Raw genomic sequence first — 20,504 nt, 5'->3', positions numbered from 1 at the left:
TACTCGGGTCAAACTGGGTCATACTACCAGTAGGGCACATGTGAAAATGAAATGGCAGAGGGAGAACACGTTCGTCGGCGTGTTAAAGTAGAATTCCAGACCCATATTATTTTTCTATTTTACGGTTCCTGATTCACAATAAATAAGTATTTCAACAAAAATAATCCTTATTCCATGACATAAGTTTGTGAAAAAACGCGTTTTTTAAAAAGCGCGCCCGAAACGCTTGCGTCCTTCCTGGTTTCAAGACGCTAACAGTGTGACGTCATGTAAGGTCTTCAAAACCGTGGCGGCGCTGTCACACGTCAACAACAATGGCGGAAGCAGGAAAATATGATGTACTCTCGGATTCAGAATCGAGCGACATTTCGTCAGATTTGTCTGAGCATTCACACGAGTCGGTCGATATTGACTTTGAAGAAGAACTGCAAGAAAGACATCACATCGGAGTTTTCCCCTATCGTTTTGAGCCAGAGTACGACTCTGATGATCCAGACCGGGATATGGTTGTGGAGGTCGAAAATGAAGGGGAGAACGATGACGAGCGCCGTTTGACAGACTTGAATTATTGGTGAGTATTTGGCCCCGAAAAAGGCCTCTTTTTCTTTGTGGTGGTTTGCTGAAAATATACCTGGACATGTATTAACAATAAAATGTCAATCCTAAGGGCAAAGTAAATTTGTTTCTGTCGCCACATCCACCACTAGCTACTAGCTTCGTGGCTTCATTACGCGACTCGGTTCATACTATTGTATGTCGCTCCTAAAATAGCACGTTTGTTTCGGGAGCGACAACATAAACAGTCCCAATCGAGTCCTGTACCATCACCAGCATACTGACGTGTTTAAATAGTTTAAAATATCACGATAATTGAATAGTTGATAGTGTTTTGTGTGAGGATGGTAAGTGGTACCGGAGTTCTCGTGGCTTTGATGAATTGACACCTGTTTTTTTTTTTTTATAATTAATGTTACCGGAGCTCACAATGAATTTAATTAGTTGTGTTATAGTAAATAAAGCACTGGCTGAACCTTGTTATTTCTTCATCGTTTGACTATAGTTCTACTCTGCTTGTAACCTATTTTAAGTGTTTTTGATGGAGTCCATGATCCAGAGAATAACTACAGTAAGTGATTTGAAAATGCAAGAATGGCTTCTCATCGTTCAATCACCTTTATTCATTATGTTTGGCCATATAATTGTATATTTTGGGAGTTTCATTACACTCAGTGTGCTTATAGTGGGGTTATTTTTATTTTATTTATTTATTTATTTATTATTATTATTATTATTATTATTATTTATTTTTTATTTTATTTTATTTTATTTATTTATTTATTTTTTTGGGGGGGTGGGGCAAATCCCAGCTCTACAACCTTCTCCCCCAAGTTTTCCTCTCACAGTACAGGTTTGGAATTCACTGCCCATTCTGACCATCTTGTCTGGAAAATATAAGGCACCTGTATAATTTCATGACCCCATCCTTGCATGCAATAAACGATACAAAATTTCAGAAGAGACAAAACAGACTTTAATGTTGATCAACAGATTTATTTATGTTTATAACAGCACCAGGATTTTACAGGCTTGATTGACATACATGTGACTAAAATCAGATATACTCGTATGTGCTTGCTGGATGCCTGATTTCATTATTTACAAAAAGAACTCCATGTGATACTTGCAGGTGCCAATGTGGTAAATGTCAACTCATGGAGACAGCATTGGAATGTAAATGCTGTCAAAGTACAAACATTGTGCAGCAGAAGTTAGAAGACCCTGACATTGAAAATGCTCATTTTATGTGTGTGACAGAACATCCAGGATTCGATGGTGTTTGTTTAAATTTATGGGCTTTAGAAGTTGCTTTCCTGACATATCGAGCAAATCATGGAAATCTTCCAGTGAATGGACCCAATCATGAGTAAGTAGGTGTTTGTTTTTCCGATACCTAATACCACAAGCAATTATTATTATTATTATTATTTAAACTTTATTACAGACCCATGGTCCAGAGAAGGACAGAAAATATACCACACGACAGCAAAATTTTTACATAACAGACAAATACAATCAGAAAATATTACAAAAGATATTATTTTAAAAGAAAAAAAAAAAAAAAGATCAATGTAAAATCTTCAACCAGTGGGCCTGAAGCCCACAGAACCGTACATCACAAGTAATAACACGAGTAATCAGAACATTTTGGCTGTCAAAAAGACGTAGCATAAACCTAAATGCCGCCTTTCTTCTCAAAACAGAGAGAGAATTAACTGAATTGAAGACAAACATGCTAGATGCACTGGCAGAACTTGGAAGTCCTATCAGTCTCCGGAACGCATTGTTGTGACAGATAATTATATTTTGCATACTACTTACATTGAAATCACACCATAAATGGTTTCCGTAAATGTTATTGCAAAACGCTGTGAGGAGACGCAGTTTCACCGATATAGTACATGCAGAAAACTTTCTCAATAAAAAGTTGGCTCTACCACAAAGTGCTCTACGCTGTTTCAAAATATCCCGATTGTCTTTCAGGTCATCAGTAAAAACATGTCCCAAGTAATTAAAACTTGATACGAATTCGAGAAGATTCCCACAAAGGTTGATTGGGGGAATGACAGACAGTGCAATGTCCAGTCATGATGTCCAATGATTCTATCATGTCTATAATTGCAAATAAACAACGTATACATGAGAAAGATTGGTCTACTTCTTCTCTTGAAAGCCATGGCACTTGAGGTTGCAAACAGCTTACCTGTAAAAGAAAACACCAATTTCTCACTCAAGTATAAACATGATAAAATATTAAAACATGACAAGAAATGTATACAATAATATTTTAATATTCAATCATTCTTCTTTTATTTGCAGGAAATATCGTTATGTGGCTTATCGACAATTTGTCCGATGGTGTTGGGGATACCTTGGCAAGAAAAATCGTGTTGTCATCCCATCCTGTGTCATTGTTGCCATTCGGAATGCATTTCAATCACAAACATACAAGGGGTTTAAACTTCCAGACTTGAACAATTAAAATTATGACTTACGGTACATTGAAACGTTTATGCCACATGGATATGGCTTCTTCTTTGTCAGGACGCTGATACTCTGAAGCCAATGGTGGTGGAACTTTAATCCCCTCTGTTACCTTGGCATATGTCTGTGGGTCACAAACTACCTCATCACATAGTGTCTTCATGAGTTTGGTAGCATATCCTGAAGTAAAAGTTTTGATGTCCTACAGTTTATATATAGTTATTAACAAATAAATTATATGCAATATAAATTACTTGTGTTTTACTTCTATTTATCATGAAACTTGTCAAACTTTAAAAACAACAAAACAAAACATTGCTTTGATGCTTTTTTGATGATTCACAATACTTCATTGAGTGGGAAATGTCCCTTTGATATAAAAAGTGAGCAACAGCTTTTACAAGTATTGATGACTGTCAAGAGATGATTTGTATTTTTGTGTGTTCAACAGAGTTCAGAGTTAATACTCACTCAGTGTGCCGAGTACTTTCAGCCAGCTGTTATTATTTCAAAAGATGTTTTGATATCAGTGGCCAGAAAGCCATATGCACTGTACGAATATACATATTATTTTCTGAACACCTGAAGTTTACAACTTAAGTGTAGGATCAGTGACCTTTTGATCTAGTATTGAGGACTTATCAGCATATCATGTGTTATTGTTATGGATGTTTTTACAAGTCGGACTAATCAACTAATAGGTTGCGGTAATGTCTTCCAAGAGTCACCAGTCAAACCAGAGACTATTTAAAGATAAGCTAACCTGTGTATTTGTACAATTTGTGTAATTTTTGTTTTAGGATAGAAGTAGCCGTTATATTGTAACCATTTTTAAAATAGTACTAGTAGTTCTTACTATTAAACCAGCTGGTCTTTGACCATTAAACCTAATTCTCTGTCTGCTTGTATATTTTTATCTGTTACAATACTCCACCCTACTATCACCCTTCTGTTTGTAAGAAATTGTTGTGCCAAGTATTTGACCATCTTGTGACAATGATAAAGAGGAGAGTAGCACCATTTCTTAATCTAGGTGTTACATACCATATGTGGCTGGGGCCTTTCTCCTTTGTAAGCTGTAGCCCCCATCCTTTTTTTTTGTACTTGGGGAAAATAATGGTGTAAGAAACTTCACCGGCCAGTGTTTTCACATAAGGGCGACTGCTATTTTCATTATAATGTAGGGCAGCAAGTGAAAGCCTGTAAAATAAAAAAGTAAGATGTCTGTTACTGTCCTATAACAACTTTAAAGCGTTGTATTCCTCAATAAATACAGGAAAGCGAATCACAGGAATAATTCTGTCATGGTATTGTTGATTAATCATGTCAACTAGTGCAGTACCTTGGTTAGGCGTTCATAAAAATGTCTAATTTTGGGGAAATGAGTTTGTTACAATTTATGTGAATCAATGTCCTGAGAAATTTCAGAATAAAACCACAATAAACAAAATTTATCCATCCTTACCTGCTCAGCATACCCATGTACGAGTAATGAGTTGATTTTGGACAGAAATGGAGTACCAGTGAATGGTACGCCTCCACATTTGAAGTTTGATGCAATGGGCTTAACTTCTTGACATCATTTTTGAGACGTGTATTTGTCAGCAGAGTTGAGATTTTTTCTGATGCCTTGGTGCCTAAAGCAAAATAGCAAAACAGTTTTTATTACTCTGTATCTTTCCAAATTTAGACACTAAATTCAACTTTGGGTGATTTGAATATGATATCAATTGTTGCAGTAGACTTTCCCCCCCAGATCATTCCTTGGTATCACCATGTCACTGTGACTAGTTGTTTTCTCCTTGGTTCAAGATGGGGGTAAAAACAAAACAAGAGTTGATGCAAAGTTTTATAATTGTGAAGGTGTTGAGAAGAAACAAGTTTTTATAGTTTGGGTCTTGCAGACATTGAGGTGAAAACAGTTCATCTGTTTGGACTGAAGTTAGTGTTCTTATCTAATTGTAAACAGTGGCCTATTTAGAGAGATATCCTATTATAGGGGTTCTTCTGTTAACACTTGCCTGGTTTGATCCACTTCTTCTTGCGTGATACTGACTCTGGTATGTCTTCATGATCACATCTTGGGAACAAAGAGGAATCATGGTTCTCATGGACATCATGAATGTGGTTGTCAATTGAGAGCCACTTTGCCAACATCAAATCAGGATCACCATCTGGAGTTGAAGAGGCACACCAATACAAATGGTTCGTTATGCTTTTTATCCATCCACGCACTTCTTCACAGTTGGTTTGTTTTGCTAGCTTTTCAATCTTCTTCACCAATCCTGGACAGTAATAATCAGAACAAAATACATTATTTATTGTTGTAGAAAGTAATTGATGTACAGCCAGGGCTGATTTCTTTCAAAACTAAACAACCATAATCAGTGTTTTCTTTTTGAATTGAGCCTCCCTATAAGGACTCTTGTAATAAGGACAAATTGTGGTTTTAGAACACAGATAACAGACATAAAGTGTTAATATCCATTCTCTCACCGATTAAGTCAGAACAATTTCCAATAATAAAAGGCAGTGGTAATATCGACAGAAGTGGTCAGTCCCAAAAGGTGTCCCCGATACAGAGTTCTATAATAGGTGATCTAAATAGGTGACGTAAAGTTTATTTAAACTGTAACAGACAAAAACAACCCAGTGATAACATTCATTTTCCAATTTTAACACCCACCTTTAGAAATGTGCCAAACATCGTAGTAATGTTTTGTTGCTCTACAGTTTTCACGTAACCACTTCTGGATCTGTGGATGTCTATCAGTGATTGCTGTACCAACTTTCAATCCTGCCTCTTCTAGACAAGCAAATGCTCGAATTAATCCCTCCTTCTCCATGCAAAGACTGTTCTTGACCTCATTACTCTGGAAATGAATTCAATAATTGTAAAGCTCAATGAAATGCTAACTTTTGGTGTTGTCAAACTCTGTGCATAAAACCAGACTAGTACAGGTCTGCTTGTGGAAACAAAAATACAATGTGTATTCTGGAAAGTCTCTGGGTCATATTTAAACTTTGTCTTGACTGTGTCTAGTACAAGTTTAAGTAGGATATTGCTGTAGTCAATTCACAAGGACCAAGTGTGCTTCACTACTAAGGTGACTGATAATTTTACACTGAGTAAGAAAAAATGAGTACAAACCTGTACACACTGCTGATCAATTATCTTGTTTATTCTTTCCTCAAGTATGGTGTATGATCCGTATTTGGCAGAGTGTCCAGGTGAATCATTTCTACCATCACCTCCAATGACTAAATCACCTTCCATTGCATGCAAGATGTTGAACCAATGCTGTTGTTCTTCCTTCCATATTGTCAGAATAGTTGGCACCAGGAAACGAGACATATGGTTGTTGAAGGTGGAAATACTGCATGTGACAATATTCATAGCCTTCAATACTCTTAGTGTCTTGGTAGGGGAAGCACCTGTAAACATTATGGCACCACTAAGCTGTAGATTGCCAGCTGGTATGTTACCTTCGTAGGAGGGCTGTGATGACCAGTCCCGTTTGAATTCACAGTCGGGACAGTGCTGCGACACTACAACTTTTGTGCCTTTTCGATATCTCTCCTCAGCAAGGCAGGGTTTATTGCACAACGGACATTTTGCAAACAGTTCCCACAGACAGCTTTTGAAAACTATGTACTTTTCCTCATCAACATGGCAGCCAGAGGAGAAACTGTAGAAAAATGAAACAAGAGAATATTGATGTATGCATACACAATAAGATTGGCTTCCTTGTTCATGTCTAGGTTATCTTTCTATTCCAAATAAATGATGGCCATTAGACATTGACAAAAGTGTCCTCATAACTTTGAAAAGGATATACAAATGTAAAGCACATTCACTTGCATGTCAGTATGAAAATCTTTTTTCAAGGCCACATTTGCTTTGACTACATCTACTACATTAGTACAATCCTCTGTGCAAAAAACAATGACAGGTGCCTCTACGTGAATCACAACCAACATTACATACATGTGCAAACTACAAATTTTGATGTTTATATACTTACTTAAAATTACAATCTTCAAATAAGTCTTCGTCCTCTTCTGGCTCATACGTGGTGTCATTTATAAGCTGGTCATCCTCCTCTTCATCACTTGTGTCACAGAGGTTGGTGACCTGAGTTGAACTTTCTGGCTGCAGCAATGTACAGTTCACAGCAGTGTTTGTAGTTACTGAAGCATCAGTTTGAATTGCTGAATAGAACGAAAATTAATTCCTTAGATTGTATTGATTTTTATGAAAAAACATGTACTCAATTTTTTTTCATAATTCATGATCGGAATGCATGTTTGGAATTCATCATTATAAAATGATTGTCTAGCATACATTCACAGTTATGTAAACATCACTGTATCAAGTGCTATTATAAATGATTACATTCTAAAATGAAAAAAAAGCAAGCCAGAAATAAAATATGCAGTAAAGCAACACTCCATATGATAAACTCAATAATACCTTCTTTTGAAATCTAACAAAACAAAACCTGTAAATAATTTTTAGCAGGTCTGTAGTATTTACTTATAAAATTATTTACCTTTACTACGGAACAGTGGCCTTCTTTTCTGAAAATTAGCCTGACACTTCACTGACCGACAAGTAGCGGCTCCTGGTTGTCTTTCCCACTGTGTTGATGCATCCACCATTACAGGAGTCAATGAGTCAGTCAGCTGTGATGGCATGTCAGTATCTGCCAGAACAGTTGAGTTGGACTCAAGGGGCTGGGGTTTGTGCTCATCACCATCATCATCATAAGAGGAAAAAATCTAAAACCATGAGAGGATCGTAAGTGTTAGGCTAATTTGTAAACAAAGGGACTTAAGAATGAAATTATAACTAAAAAAAATCTCTCAAACGTTTACTCCTCCACCGACACACAACCAAAAATAGTTTTTTCTACAGGCAATGACAATGCCTGTGATATTGTTTCTCAAAACTGCAAAATAATCTGTGAAATCATACAAATAACACCTTAAAGGAGGCCTCTCCCCAGTTAAAAAATCAGTATATTTTTTTGAGGGAGGGGGTCCTAAAAATGGTCAATGTGAATGGGACTTACCATTTGTGTTGCAGAATTGTGATTTGAAAATAGCAGTCATCCAGTTAAATTAGGTTAAACATGCTTGTTTTCATGCAAAAACTTTCTGTTAGACATTAAAAAAAAATAGAAATAAATTTTCAGAAACTCTTACTAAAACCATAACTAAATCAATCAATCAATCAATCAATCAGTAAAAATAAAATTTCCTGTTGATCATGACCCTGGATTATTTCTCTCAAAGTAACAATGAAAGGCAAAACAGTCATAGATTAACTTAGCAGAAGGCATGCAGTAGTTTTTTGTTTTCATGCAAAAACGTTTTGTTAGACATTTAAAAAATAGAAATAAATTTTCATGAACTCTAACTAGAACCATATCTAAATCAATCTAAGTCAAGGCATTTGACAAAAATACATTATCTTTAAAATCAATGAATCTTTTAGGGGTTGCATGCAAACATAACTCCTCTCAATTTATTCAAAGAAAAAGAAAATTCTTACGCGTAATAGTTCCCTTTTCCTGAAAGCACCTCTTGGCCTTTTAGGAGCACTGGGGGTGTTGAAGTCCAAAGGTGGTGGATCCGTCACCATGTTGACTGTGGCAGGTGCATTATCACTAATATCAGCATTGTCGACGGTAGGCACGGGCGAAACAGTGGCATATGCACTACCAGGGTTACCCCTAGCAACATATACAACACTGTCATTCTCTGTGAGATTTTTGATTCGATTTGCTGGCGATGCCCGAGTTCGGCAAGTTCCTTCGGGATACTTCGTGGGAACTTGCCCAACTTTCAGTTGTAACATGTCAGCCCCCTTCATCCTCCAAGCTGTCAAGTTTTCGTAACACTTCTCTTCGAAGTGGTCACTGCATATTCTTGAATATTTCGTCACCCCTTTCCAATCCGCTCGGGTTCGCCGAACAAACCGCTTCCACGCATTTAAAGTGGCTACAGAATCCTTCTGATGCGTCGGAAACTCGTGTAGCGTACGTACATGCTTCCATGAACTTTTGCTACACCCGTAGACAACACATGTGTATACCATTATACTAACTGAATGGTCAAAACTGAATAGAATTCAATGACACTTAGCGAACAAAGGGCTTATGGAGGCCGCCATTATTTAAACTGACGAACATGTAAACCTTTCATGACGTCACGCGCTGCACGCATGCGTCGTCTACATTTCACTCAGCGTTTTCAGCGATCGTGTCAAAAAGTGATTTTGAGACAAAATAACTCCGAAACAGCTGGGAGAGCATCAAAATGAAAAGTAGTATATTGCTAAATAATAACTAAATATAACTTAAAGCCTTTACAACTCGAAAAAAAATTGGGTCTGGAATTCTCCTTTAAAGGAAAACGTGTGAACATAGGTTCACCACCAGATTCATCGTCTACTAGGTCTAGTCATGGTGGTCATGACACAGAGTTTACGGAAGCATCCAATGAGGAATCTAACGAAATGAGTAGTGGAAAATATGCTCGTCGGCGAGTTAAAGTGAAACGGAAACATGTGAACATACTTTCACCACCAGATTCATCGTCGAGCACGAGTGATACAGACGCCGAGTTGAAAATTGCCAGATGGGTATCACGATTTCGAAGTTGTACATCCACGGAAACATCCAATGAAGAATCTAAGAAAATTAGATTTACGAATTACCCCAACAGGGCACAGACTGTTCGAACGCTGTCGGCATCAGGAACGAAAAATCGACAGATCATGCGTGCGTTGCATGTGACAGAAATTCCCTTTTCATGGCCAGATTTCAGGGATTACGGAGCGCTATCACAACTTGAGGTGCATTCTTTATGTCCTGTGATGCAGTGGTTGTTAGATGGAGTGAGTGTCACTACTCCAACCGGAGACACTTTGGTAGTCAACACCGTCGCTGTACCTGAGGCTGAAAAGAAATTAATATGGAATGAACTTAAAGGTAAGGTCGTCATTCTGAAAATAGTAATTTACTACGTACTTCAGGGAGCCTTCAGTAATGTGTGTGTTGGGGTGGGGGTGGGAGGAGGGTACTTTTATTTTATAAACAGATCTCGGGGGAGAGCTGTATTATGGGATAAGAAGAGGCTCACAGTTTACTTTAACTCAGTATATACAAATATATATACATTTTGCCCTGTCATGTTTTTACAACAAACATGTGACATGTTACAAATGTTGTCATTACATAAGACAGATATTACAATGTAAAAGGGAGAGATGGATACTTTACTGTAATACTCTATGTTAAATGTGACCTTCCCCCAATTTCCATTTTCTAATATACTGTATGGCCCTTCCCCCAAAGACCAATTTTGTTAAAAGTGACCCCTCATTACCCTTGTAATTACTGAAGGCCCTTAGCTAACCAATGTCAATATACTGTCATGACATGAAATGTCAGAAACTTGATAGCAATTATTAGACCGCATATCAGACCAAGTTTTCTAACCAGCCGACCCATCACATCAAACATTACACTGTCTCATGCTCATCGTACAATGTAATATGAGATTTTAGACTCTAACTTACATGTAGACATTATTAGATGACATTATCACTGATCGAAACTAATCCACTGGACTTGTCGAGTGCTAAACACACACATACCTGACAATTTTACAGAAAAAAAAACATTCATTACTGTAATGGTAGATTCAAAACAGTTACGTTTATTACAAAATTAAACAAATATCCTTAAAATAACAGTTATCAGAGATACATGTAGTGCTAGGATTTTTAAACCAATAGCCACAATCTTCATTTGTAGTGAAAAATACACATTTTTTTAAACACAGCTCTAGAGTCTAGGCATCTTATTAGCCACACACTATATTATTACATGAATAGAAACAAGATTGCCATGAACACACAGTATCAATACATTAACTAGTAGTTTATTTCAGAATACAAGAATATTTCAACGTACAACACATATTTATTTGTCATTACTCATGAGATCTTCATCATCACTTTGAGCAGTATCTCCTATTACTTTCATTGCTTTGGATAACACTGCTATGCCATCTTTCAAAACACTTATATCATCTACTACCTGAAGTGTCATCTTGTCTTGTTCTTTGTTTAACATTTTATACACATTCCGTCGATCCTTCTGCAGAGTCCACCTATTGAATGATTCTTTGACATTGAAAGTTTCGATAGAGGGACCCTCAATATTTATTTTGATTAACCTGCTTACAGACCCAGTTCTGAGTAAATTTCTGTGGTCAGTTTTAACTAGGTTGTATTGACTAAATCCTCTTTCACAGTCAACAGATGTTGAAGGACTGATCAATCCAATACTTAGAAATACAAATATTTCGATATATCTCAGAATCATTCAAGAGACAAAGTCTGTAGAAGTCTTCCATTGTCATGCCCCGACTACCTGTCATTAATTGTTTGACAATTAAACATTCCATTTTTGTGCTGTCAGGATCTAGTAGAGCCTCAAATACTGTTCCCTCCTCATTTGTCTTCGATGATCCAAAGTGTTTATTTAGTCTATCAATCTCTTTCGTTCCATAATTCTGAAACTCTGGACAATCACTGTCTGGCAAATTGCTGGGTTCAAAGATACCAAATGCTACCATGATATCAGAATCAGGAAACCTGTTTTTTAAGTTTTCAACTACTTTATCAATGAATCTGACCCTAACATTTTCAAATTCCTTTATGTCTTTTTGTCTGTCTTTTATTTTATGAGACAAAAATTGTGACACTCCATGCTCAGGAGCCTCCTTTTGGCACTTGTGTCAAGAAATAAATCAATGCACTGCCTGGGACTGTTTTGAGACCTTCAAGCGCTGCAATGAAAGCTGTCATTTTACAATGTACAGTTGCATAGATAAGATTCATTTTCTGTAGACTTTCACATAACTTACTCAGAATTTCAAGTGAATCTTTGAGAAATTTGAAACTAGCAATTTGTTTCCGAAAACCTGCTGCCCTGAAATCATTTGTCAGATTTTCAAAACAAGTAATCAAACTATCAATACAGACATCTATGGAAGAAGCCACAGACCTGTGAAATGACAACCACCGAATATGAAAAACATGTTTATGAGTCCTTCAGTAACTCTTGAATACTTTTATGATTTCTGAGATTTTTAGGTGGGTAGTGGAAATACTTGAACAAAGCATTCACTATCTCTTTATATTTCACTAAGTATTCAACTAAATCTGCAGCATTGAGCTAGCCAATGATTACTCAACATGAATGGATTTACAAATTTCTTAAATCTAGCAGAAACCCCATTTTTCACACTACATGTAGTTGAAGCGCCCTGTTGCTACAATGTCACCCCAATATTACACACACACATAACTGCCAGGTGTACACTGCCAGCAATGCGACACACCATTATCAAGTTCACCATTGTGTCATTACTTATCAGTTTTTTCTTTAGCTTTCCCGCAACCATTACTGCCAATGCAGCCGAGTAACATTGCTTCTTGATCTGCCCGAATGTAAGCTGTAATTGAAAAAGAAGGTGATAAAGCCAGCAAGAAAAAAAAAATGTTCTCGGAATAGATTCGCCTCATATTTTTATTTTTTTATTTTTTTCGATTGAAAATGTTGCACTGCATTCTCATAGTTCTGTTAAGTTGATGTTGTTTAGTCTCTGGTCAAATCAAAACACATATTAAACTGATTGCCTTGAATAAATTTGTAGACAATATGTTATGTTTGCTGTCTATTGTATTGCACTAACTCGCATACTGATTTTAATGTGAATGTCAATGGTCAGTGGCCACTTTCCCCATAGAAACGCAACCCACGCCTACAAGTTTTAACCCTTGCTGGGACATGATCTTCAAGTATGTGCAATTTTGGAAGACTGATGATGATGGAAAATTCCTTCTGCAGTACTGCATCAGGGCCGTCACATTTTCTTCTGAAGAGATAAAAAAGAGTACAAGAAGGAAATCATAAATTATTTTACATACAGAGCTCCACAAAAAGCTTCAAGAATTTTTGGGCGATGCAACTGAAATCTAGGAACGATGTAACAAATACAATAAATCTAGACAATGATAGAATGATCTGTGTTATAATGAAAACTAACACTAAATTTGTACACTAATATCATAAGTAGGCAAAGCCCATAAGCTCACGCAGGGTAGATTCATTTGTGACCGACTGCCTCACGATGATATTGTAGACAGCGCCCTCCATGTAGAGAATGTGCACAGTATATACTGGTAGAATGTGCATGGGTAGTCCTTGCACTGCAATGCATCCTTGGATAAAACCACCCAAAAAACATTGCATATAGTATATATAGGACATGTATGTGTACTAGTCATTGAGCTGCCGCTATGGGGCTACTATTACATTGGAAAGGAAATTGTTAAGCCAGCTTACCTAACTTGGCAATCTCTATTTCATTCAGTATTCTGGATACTGAGTACAGATTGTGACATTCTCCAAACAACAGTAGTAGTAGTTGGTAAGTTGACCTGATAATTTCAGCTTCTGGAAGCAAATCAGGACAAACTCGCTCAACACAACTACTTACTGTAGAAAACAAAGAGCGGATAACTTCTGGCTGAATGTGGGATAGAAAAAAGACTTGTTATGATTGGCAAATAGAAAGTTCTATTTTTTGTGTTATAGAACTGTAGGACAATACTACAAGGTTAACTGACATAGATCAACTAATGACAATGAAAGAACATGTACAGTTAAGTTTTAAATTTTAGCCTAGAGACATGTGCTTGACATGGTCATTTGTGAACAATGATACCGAAGTCTACCACACATCACAATATTGTTATGTCAGAACTATTTGAAATAAGAAAGTCTTTACATTTTGTAATGAGGGCAATTGATACATTTCAGTGGGTGGAGTTGGGCTATTTGTATTGCAAATCAACAAATATCAAATACAGCATGTTAAAACCTTACCTGTACTTGTCTTGTGTTCATCTTGGTATAACCTCTTTCTCACCTAAAATTTTCAAACAAATCCTTATCATCCCATGTTTTTAAAACAACCTCTTCCCACCAGTTCGTGCTACGATGACAGGACCAAATCATCCAGTGTACAGTCATTGTCAAGGGTGCACTTGCCAGCATTGACAACAAAAACATTAGATTTTCACTTTCATTCCTGGATCGCTCTCATTCCTTTGATTCATCATCATCAAACATCTCTTGAGTATGTCTTATTCTCTTCAAATGACTCTGATGGGACAGTGTTGACCTTCTACAACAGAAAAACCGCATGAGGAACATCAATGGAACAATTTTAACCGGCGTCTTGATAGGGTAGAGGGCGCTGTGACTTTGGAATGTTACGCTGGGTCCATCATCTCACAAAGCATGTGTGAAAGCAGGCAAATTAACGAACTGTTAATACTGATAATCTTTAATCACTTAGAGTGCTCTAGATATCTCAGTGTGAAGCCCCTATAAGTTTACGTCTGATTTGGTTAATTTACATCTTTTTTTTCTGATTGATATCTCCAAATCAGCATTAATCTGAGTGTTATAGGGCTTCACACCTTATCAGTACCGGGTCTGTTCTACATTTCCAGACTTTTCTGAATGCTGATCTTCCCAGTAGTGTATGTTCTTCTTTTATAGTAAAAAAAAGCAAATGTTAACTATGTTTATGACTGAAAGTGAACACACTAATGATTTATTACATGACAGAAGGAATATATCTATCTACCATGTACATGCATTTTATGTATGTGATGTCGAAATGCCCACACATCAAGGTTGACAGACATGGTCAAAAATCTATAATTCCAATATTAATTATTATTGAGCCAATTAAGTTGAAATTTGATGGGAACGTTCTTAGTGCTGTTTAGATTAAGAATAGCTCCTGACATGATGATCCCATTAGTGATATGCAAAATACGTCTAAAATGTGTCTAATGTACGAATCATAAAGGCATCGATCTGTACTAAGAAGGGTTGGAAATAGATTCAAAGGTGAGAAATTCAGTTGTCCATTAGATAACTGAAATATTAAGTACAGTTGTCACAAAAGGCAAAAGAAGCCACTTTGAACTACAAATGTAAGAAGGTGAATAACAGTGTGGGATTACCGATAGTGCCGTAGGGGTGTCTGAAGGTGTCAGCCCACGATGCCCTGTTGAGAACCCTGTTGTAACTACATGTATGATGAAACTTGTATGAAAATATCCAATTTTCACCCTTCCCTATACAGAGTCATCTATGTTGAAGGTGGCGTCTGCAGTGAAAAAAGGATTACAAGGTAGAAGTTCCAGTGATATCACCTCTGACTTGATAACAGAGATAATCCTGGTAAGTAAATAACATGCATGAGATGATGTGTGCTTGTAAACAGAATGTGTAATATTCTACACAGCAGTACTTTGAAAGGTCCACGAGATCAAATCAATATTGAAAAAAATTGACTCTTTCAAATATCCATACAAATCATGCATTCTGAAGTAAACTGGCAGAAACATCAATCTGTATATGAGATACATACCAAGTATGTACATGTAATGTTCTCTAAATGTGGTGTTTTCTATGAGCCCTTTAGTTTACTAAACTTTTTGACTTAATTTATAAATTTACTTGATTTTCAAAAGCCAGAAGAAACCCAGATCATGCATTAACCGATTTCAACCAAACCTGGCACAAAGGTAACATTCTCTGTGAGACATACAAACTGAGTATGCACATCACTTTGTTTTGGGACCAAATCAAATATGGCTGAATGGCATCCATTTTTGTTGTTAAATTTCACAATATGCATCATAACTTGTACATTTGTAGTTGTAATACGTAGTGACTACATTCAAGTGTCTACATCCATAATATTAAATGTAAAGCTGTCTTTTAAGACCTTTAACTTTAAGTCAAATAGCCAAATTGGGTTTTGTCAGGGTTCGCATGGTCCTGGAAAACCCTGGAATTTCAAACCCTCCCTGGAAAAGCCTGGAAAAGCCTGGAAAAATGCTCCCTACCCCTGGAAAACCATGGAAAATGATTGTGATCGATTAATATTGATGATCGACATGTCTGTGCTTGAGCCACCCATTCATATGATTCACTACACTGAGTCTTTCGCCACCACAGTGAATCACGCTGATTAAACTCAGACAGTCAACCAACTGTGCCTATGTGTAGTTGAATGGGCGCCGCAATGTTTGTTTTGATCTTGCGTATTGCTACTCCGAGTTCAGTCATCATTTCAGCGAAGAATTTCCATGTTAAAATTGCGAAAATGCTAATCATCTTACACAATCAAACACACAAGTTGGGGGACTGTTTCTTCGACTGAAGACCTTTTCTGATCTGCAGTAGCTGATTTCAGTCAAACACACAAGTTGGGGGACTATTTCTTTGACTGAAGGCTTTTTATGATCTGCAGTAGCTAATTACAATCAAACATGGCACAGAGGTGACCTATCACTTTTGACATATACATCATGTTTTGCCACTCCATATTTGCACTTTGGTCTACTCAGAACAACCCAAAAGTAAAATTGACGTACAAGACTGACTAATAACTATTCATCATATGTAAAACAATCCAGAACCCACTCAGTTTTTGGCTTGATCATAGAAAATTGGCTACACTACAATTTCTGTGGAATTGTAATCAATGAATTCAAACAGTTACTTCTGTATGTGACATCACATCTGTAGTATTTGTAGGATTCAAAATGCTCAAGTTTTCTCGGTTTCTCGGACAAATTGCTATTAAACAAGAGTTTGACCTTTCACCTTTTTATATATGTAGGTACAACATGGGTGCAACCTTTCACCTCTTGTCTATCCTAGGTTTGAAGGCCAAATCTGCATATCAATAAGGGTTGGGTTAAAGGGAAACACCACTCCCGGAGATAAAGACATTTTTATGGTTTTGGAGTCATGCATGAGACTACCATAATTTGCTGATGGTAGCCCACTCGGGCTATCACTGATTATGTGATGAGGATGGAAGATTTATGGATATGAAAGTATGTTAATAATACAAATATTTCCAATAGAGGAAATCTGTTTTCAGTTCGTGAATATGGGACTACAGGTCACAATCCTTGGGCTCCCAATTTCTGAAATTGGTGACCAACAAGGAATCCCCCAAAAAGTTAATTTCAAGTCCTGTGGAGGTATTTAGTGATTTTTACATCACCCACAATTACTTGCCATCTCAGAGAAACATTAAGTTGATCTTGTGCATTTATTGGGTATCTTTGCTATTGGCTGTTGCATCATGGGAGATAGCAGAAATACATTATTCAATACTTGAACACTTAATATTCCTGAAAGCTGTTTCACGCTGACATGCGTAGCATTTCATACTTTATATCAAAATCAGTTACAAATGAGGTGAATGTTGACAGAAAAACAACATTAAAAACAAATTTCTGATAATTCTATGCTACCATGATAAACATGTACCTTTGTGGTATTAACTGCATATACAATGTAATTAGTTTCCCATGGATTTTATGCACATGTATTAAGATACCCTGGGGAAATTACATGTACAAGTTCCATTGATTCTAGATAAATATGTACATTTGTAAGAAAATAAAAACTTTACCAGAATGTATCTATTCTCATAAATTATCATTATTCATGTGTATACAGGCCTAATAAACCCTAATTACTTGGCTCTGATTACCCAACCCTCCATAGTTTTTCATGCTGACCCTAAACTTTGTTGTTTACATGTTCGAGAAAAAAAATAATAACATTGCAAAAATTGTGAATTCTGGCAAGAAATAGTGGATGCAGACACTGACATCAACTTAAAAAAGGCAATATAAAACTGTTCTTCTAATCTGTAATGGCTGTACATCTGATGGGAAGAACCCAATAACACAGATACCATATGGAAAACAACTGAAAACATGACTACCTGAACTAGACACTCGCATATATGAATAAATATATATGAAAAAATCAAAAAAAAAATCTACCTACCCCACCTATTCTAAAATTAAGCGTAATCTGAACCACACAGTTTCTTTAGGCCTTATAGTAACACCCTGTACTTTGCACATGTATAGTCTGATATATGTACATGTATATAGTGATATATTTCATTGAAATGTCTATAACCCCAAACAGTCAGCTTTCTTTTTAAATCTTTACCTTCCCTTGATCTCCAAATTGATCAATAAATTATAAAGTTTTGTATCTAGCAACACCATTCAAATTAACACAATAACTTTGTCATAAAACGCACAATTTCCCTTACAGAAATAACCTATAGGCGACCTATAGAAATGTCTATAGGCCGGCCTATAGGATCCTATAGAGAATACGGCGTATGCCGGTTATCGAACTTCCGGTTGTTTCGCAGGAAAGTATCGCGAGAGGGCGCACCATATTTGACAAAGTGAGGGCCAGAATTGTCGTCATGGCATCTAATAGTATGGCGATGTATTAAGCTGTCAACAAAATGGGCGTAAAAGAACTCCGTGCATTCAGAAAAGAGTGGAAAATTACTACTTCTAAATCTACTAGATATCGCCAGAAATGCTGCCAACCTTGGTCTTGAAACACTAGAAAATGATAATTTTCTGAGAGAACGGAAGAGGAGACGAATAGTGGATGTCAAGCATCAAAAGATAGAACTAATCGACAGTGGAAACATTGAAAGTTGGACGGAGGACCTTCGAAATATACCTGATGTAGACATGATAAACATATTTCTTTACCTTACTGGTGTCTTTTGCTGGACAAAAGAACGATTAGAAAATTACAAATCTGACAACAGCTTCCAATCTGATTAAAATCCGATGTAGATGTTGGCTGATCGTTCATTGCTATTTTACCTTCGTTATTTTGCCTGAATTGACCTTCTTGGTACATGTTTACATTTTTTAGCCTGCCTGATCGCCTCCTCTACGATCAGGCTATTAAAGAAATGTAAACATGTACCAAGAAAAATAATATCAGGCAAAATAACGAAGGTAAAATAGCAATGAACGATAGCCGACATCTACATCGGATTTTAATCAGATTGAAGAGCTTCCAGCTACAGTCATTGCAATATTGAGAGTTCGGTCGACAATTACCAAGCCACATGTTACAACTGATGTCGCCGCATACTTAGGCCTTTCTTGTTTATTAGAACAGTGGTGTAGCACCACGGGTGAAATCATAAAACTTTGTCCGGAAAAAACCATTTCATGTACTGGTTATAAGTTGGCATAAACATATTTGTATTGATATACTCAACTGTACTATCACACTTTGGTTAGCTTGCTATTCTTCATTCAGGACCATCAGTGTATAAAAAACCCCATTGAAGTCGGCAACGAATCATAAATATTGTTATTGTGATTGATGTACCACACCGCCCACCCCTTCAATGAATCGGCCTTCCATGTAACGTTTACGTGGTTCACTCATCATAACATGTCTTATACCGATCTGATTAAAATCCGATGTAGATGTCGGCTAATCGTTCATTGCTATTTTACCTTCGTTATTTTGCCTGAATTGACCTTCGTGGTACATGTTTACGTTTTTGTCCTGATCGGTAGAGGAGGCGATCAAACATGTACCACGAAGGTCAATTCAGGCACAATAACGAAAGTAAAATAGCAATGAACGATTAGCCGACATCTACATCGGATTTTAATCAGATTGGTTTTATACAAGCTGCAATAACTGTAGCGTATATTGTGATTTTGAGGGTTCTTTCCTCTGTTTTTGTACCTTTTTCCGTTCCGAGGTTTGACTGGAAGCAATCGCTACAATTTCTCCAACGGTAACGCAAATGGACGAGGTCACACTGAAAACGTGAGTGAGATGTCAGTGTACTACCCGTTTCAAAATGTTGCTACTTTTGGGTTTTCCTCACGTTCGAATTGCAGAGCCAAACTTACGCGAAATATTAGGAGAACGAGAGGTTAATTTGCTATTTCGTTATTTGATGGGCGATAATGCAATATTATAGCGTAAAGTTACGGGGAATGACAGAAAATCTTTAGTCAGTGGTTACGATGCCTAGGCTATAGACTCTATGCTTTGCCACAATGCTCTACAATTCTGGCCCTCACTTCCGGTTCTAAAACAGCGCCCCTAGTGGCCAAACAATCATATCTTTTATCTTTTCGGGGCTTTTTCGATAACCGGAATACGGCGTATTGGGACGTTTCGCCTATAGGTTTCTATAGGCCCGCCTATAGATGTACATGTATATAGGTCTGCCTATAGGTTTCTATAGGCCAGCCTATAGATGTCTATTGGTTTCTATAAGCCAGTCTATAGGTGTCTATAGGTTTCTATAGGCCATCCTATAGATTTCTATAAGCCAGTCTATAGATATCTATAGGTTGGCGTATATGTTTCTATAGGCCAACCTATAGAAACCTACAGGCAAGCCTATAGATGTCTATAGGCTGATGTATAGACATCTATAGACACGGTCACACCTATCGGCCATCA

General features: G+C 36.9%; 3 protein-coding genes and 1 long non-coding RNA gene across 4 annotated transcripts; 1 reads left to right on the top strand and 3 right to left on the bottom strand.

The window, feature by feature from the left end:
* Positions 1-309: 309 nt before the first annotated feature.
* Positions 310-3,933, top strand: LOC144440233 (uncharacterized). Its single transcript, XM_078129548.1, has 3 exons — positions 310-571; positions 1,688-1,924; positions 2,878-3,933. Exons 1-3 carry the CDS (start codon positions 315-317, stop codon positions 3,038-3,040), a joined length of 657 nt encoding a protein of 218 aa, XP_077985674.1. The 5' UTR covers positions 310-314; the 3' UTR covers positions 3,041-3,933.
* On the bottom strand, positions 3,065-4,663 carry LOC144440234 (uncharacterized). The gene is made up of 3 exons (XR_013481178.1): positions 4,508-4,663; positions 4,087-4,242; positions 3,065-3,222 (listed from the first exon to the last, which is right to left on the bottom strand). It is a non-coding gene; the product is annotated as an uncharacterized LOC144440234 (long non-coding RNA).
* Positions 4,664-5,052: 389 nt separating this feature from the next.
* LOC144440449 (uncharacterized) lies at positions 5,053-6,487 on the bottom strand. The gene is made up of 3 exons (XM_078129819.1): positions 6,194-6,487; positions 5,729-5,915; positions 5,053-5,327 (listed from the first exon to the last, which is right to left on the bottom strand). The coding sequence occupies exons 1-3, from the start codon at positions 6,485-6,487 to the stop codon at positions 5,053-5,055; spliced, it is 756 nt and encodes a 251-aa protein (XP_077985945.1).
* Positions 6,488-7,692: 1,205 nt separating this feature from the next.
* Positions 7,693-9,138, bottom strand: LOC144439643 (uncharacterized). Its single transcript, XM_078128875.1, has 3 exons — positions 8,600-9,138; positions 8,118-8,202; positions 7,693-7,824 (listed from the first exon to the last, which is right to left on the bottom strand). The coding sequence occupies exons 1-2, from the start codon at positions 8,918-8,920 to the stop codon at positions 8,188-8,190; spliced, it is 336 nt and encodes a 111-aa protein (XP_077985001.1). The 5' UTR covers positions 8,921-9,138; the 3' UTR covers positions 7,693-7,824; positions 8,118-8,187.
* Positions 9,139-20,504: the final 11,366 nt, after the last annotated feature.

The sequence above is a fragment of the Glandiceps talaboti genome, chromosome 9 (assembly GCF_964340395.1).
Source record: "Glandiceps talaboti chromosome 9, keGlaTala1.1, whole genome shotgun sequence".
NCBI lineage: Eukaryota > Metazoa > Hemichordata > Enteropneusta > Spengelidae > Glandiceps > Glandiceps talaboti.
This window is presented reverse-complemented; position numbering and strand designations above follow the sequence as displayed.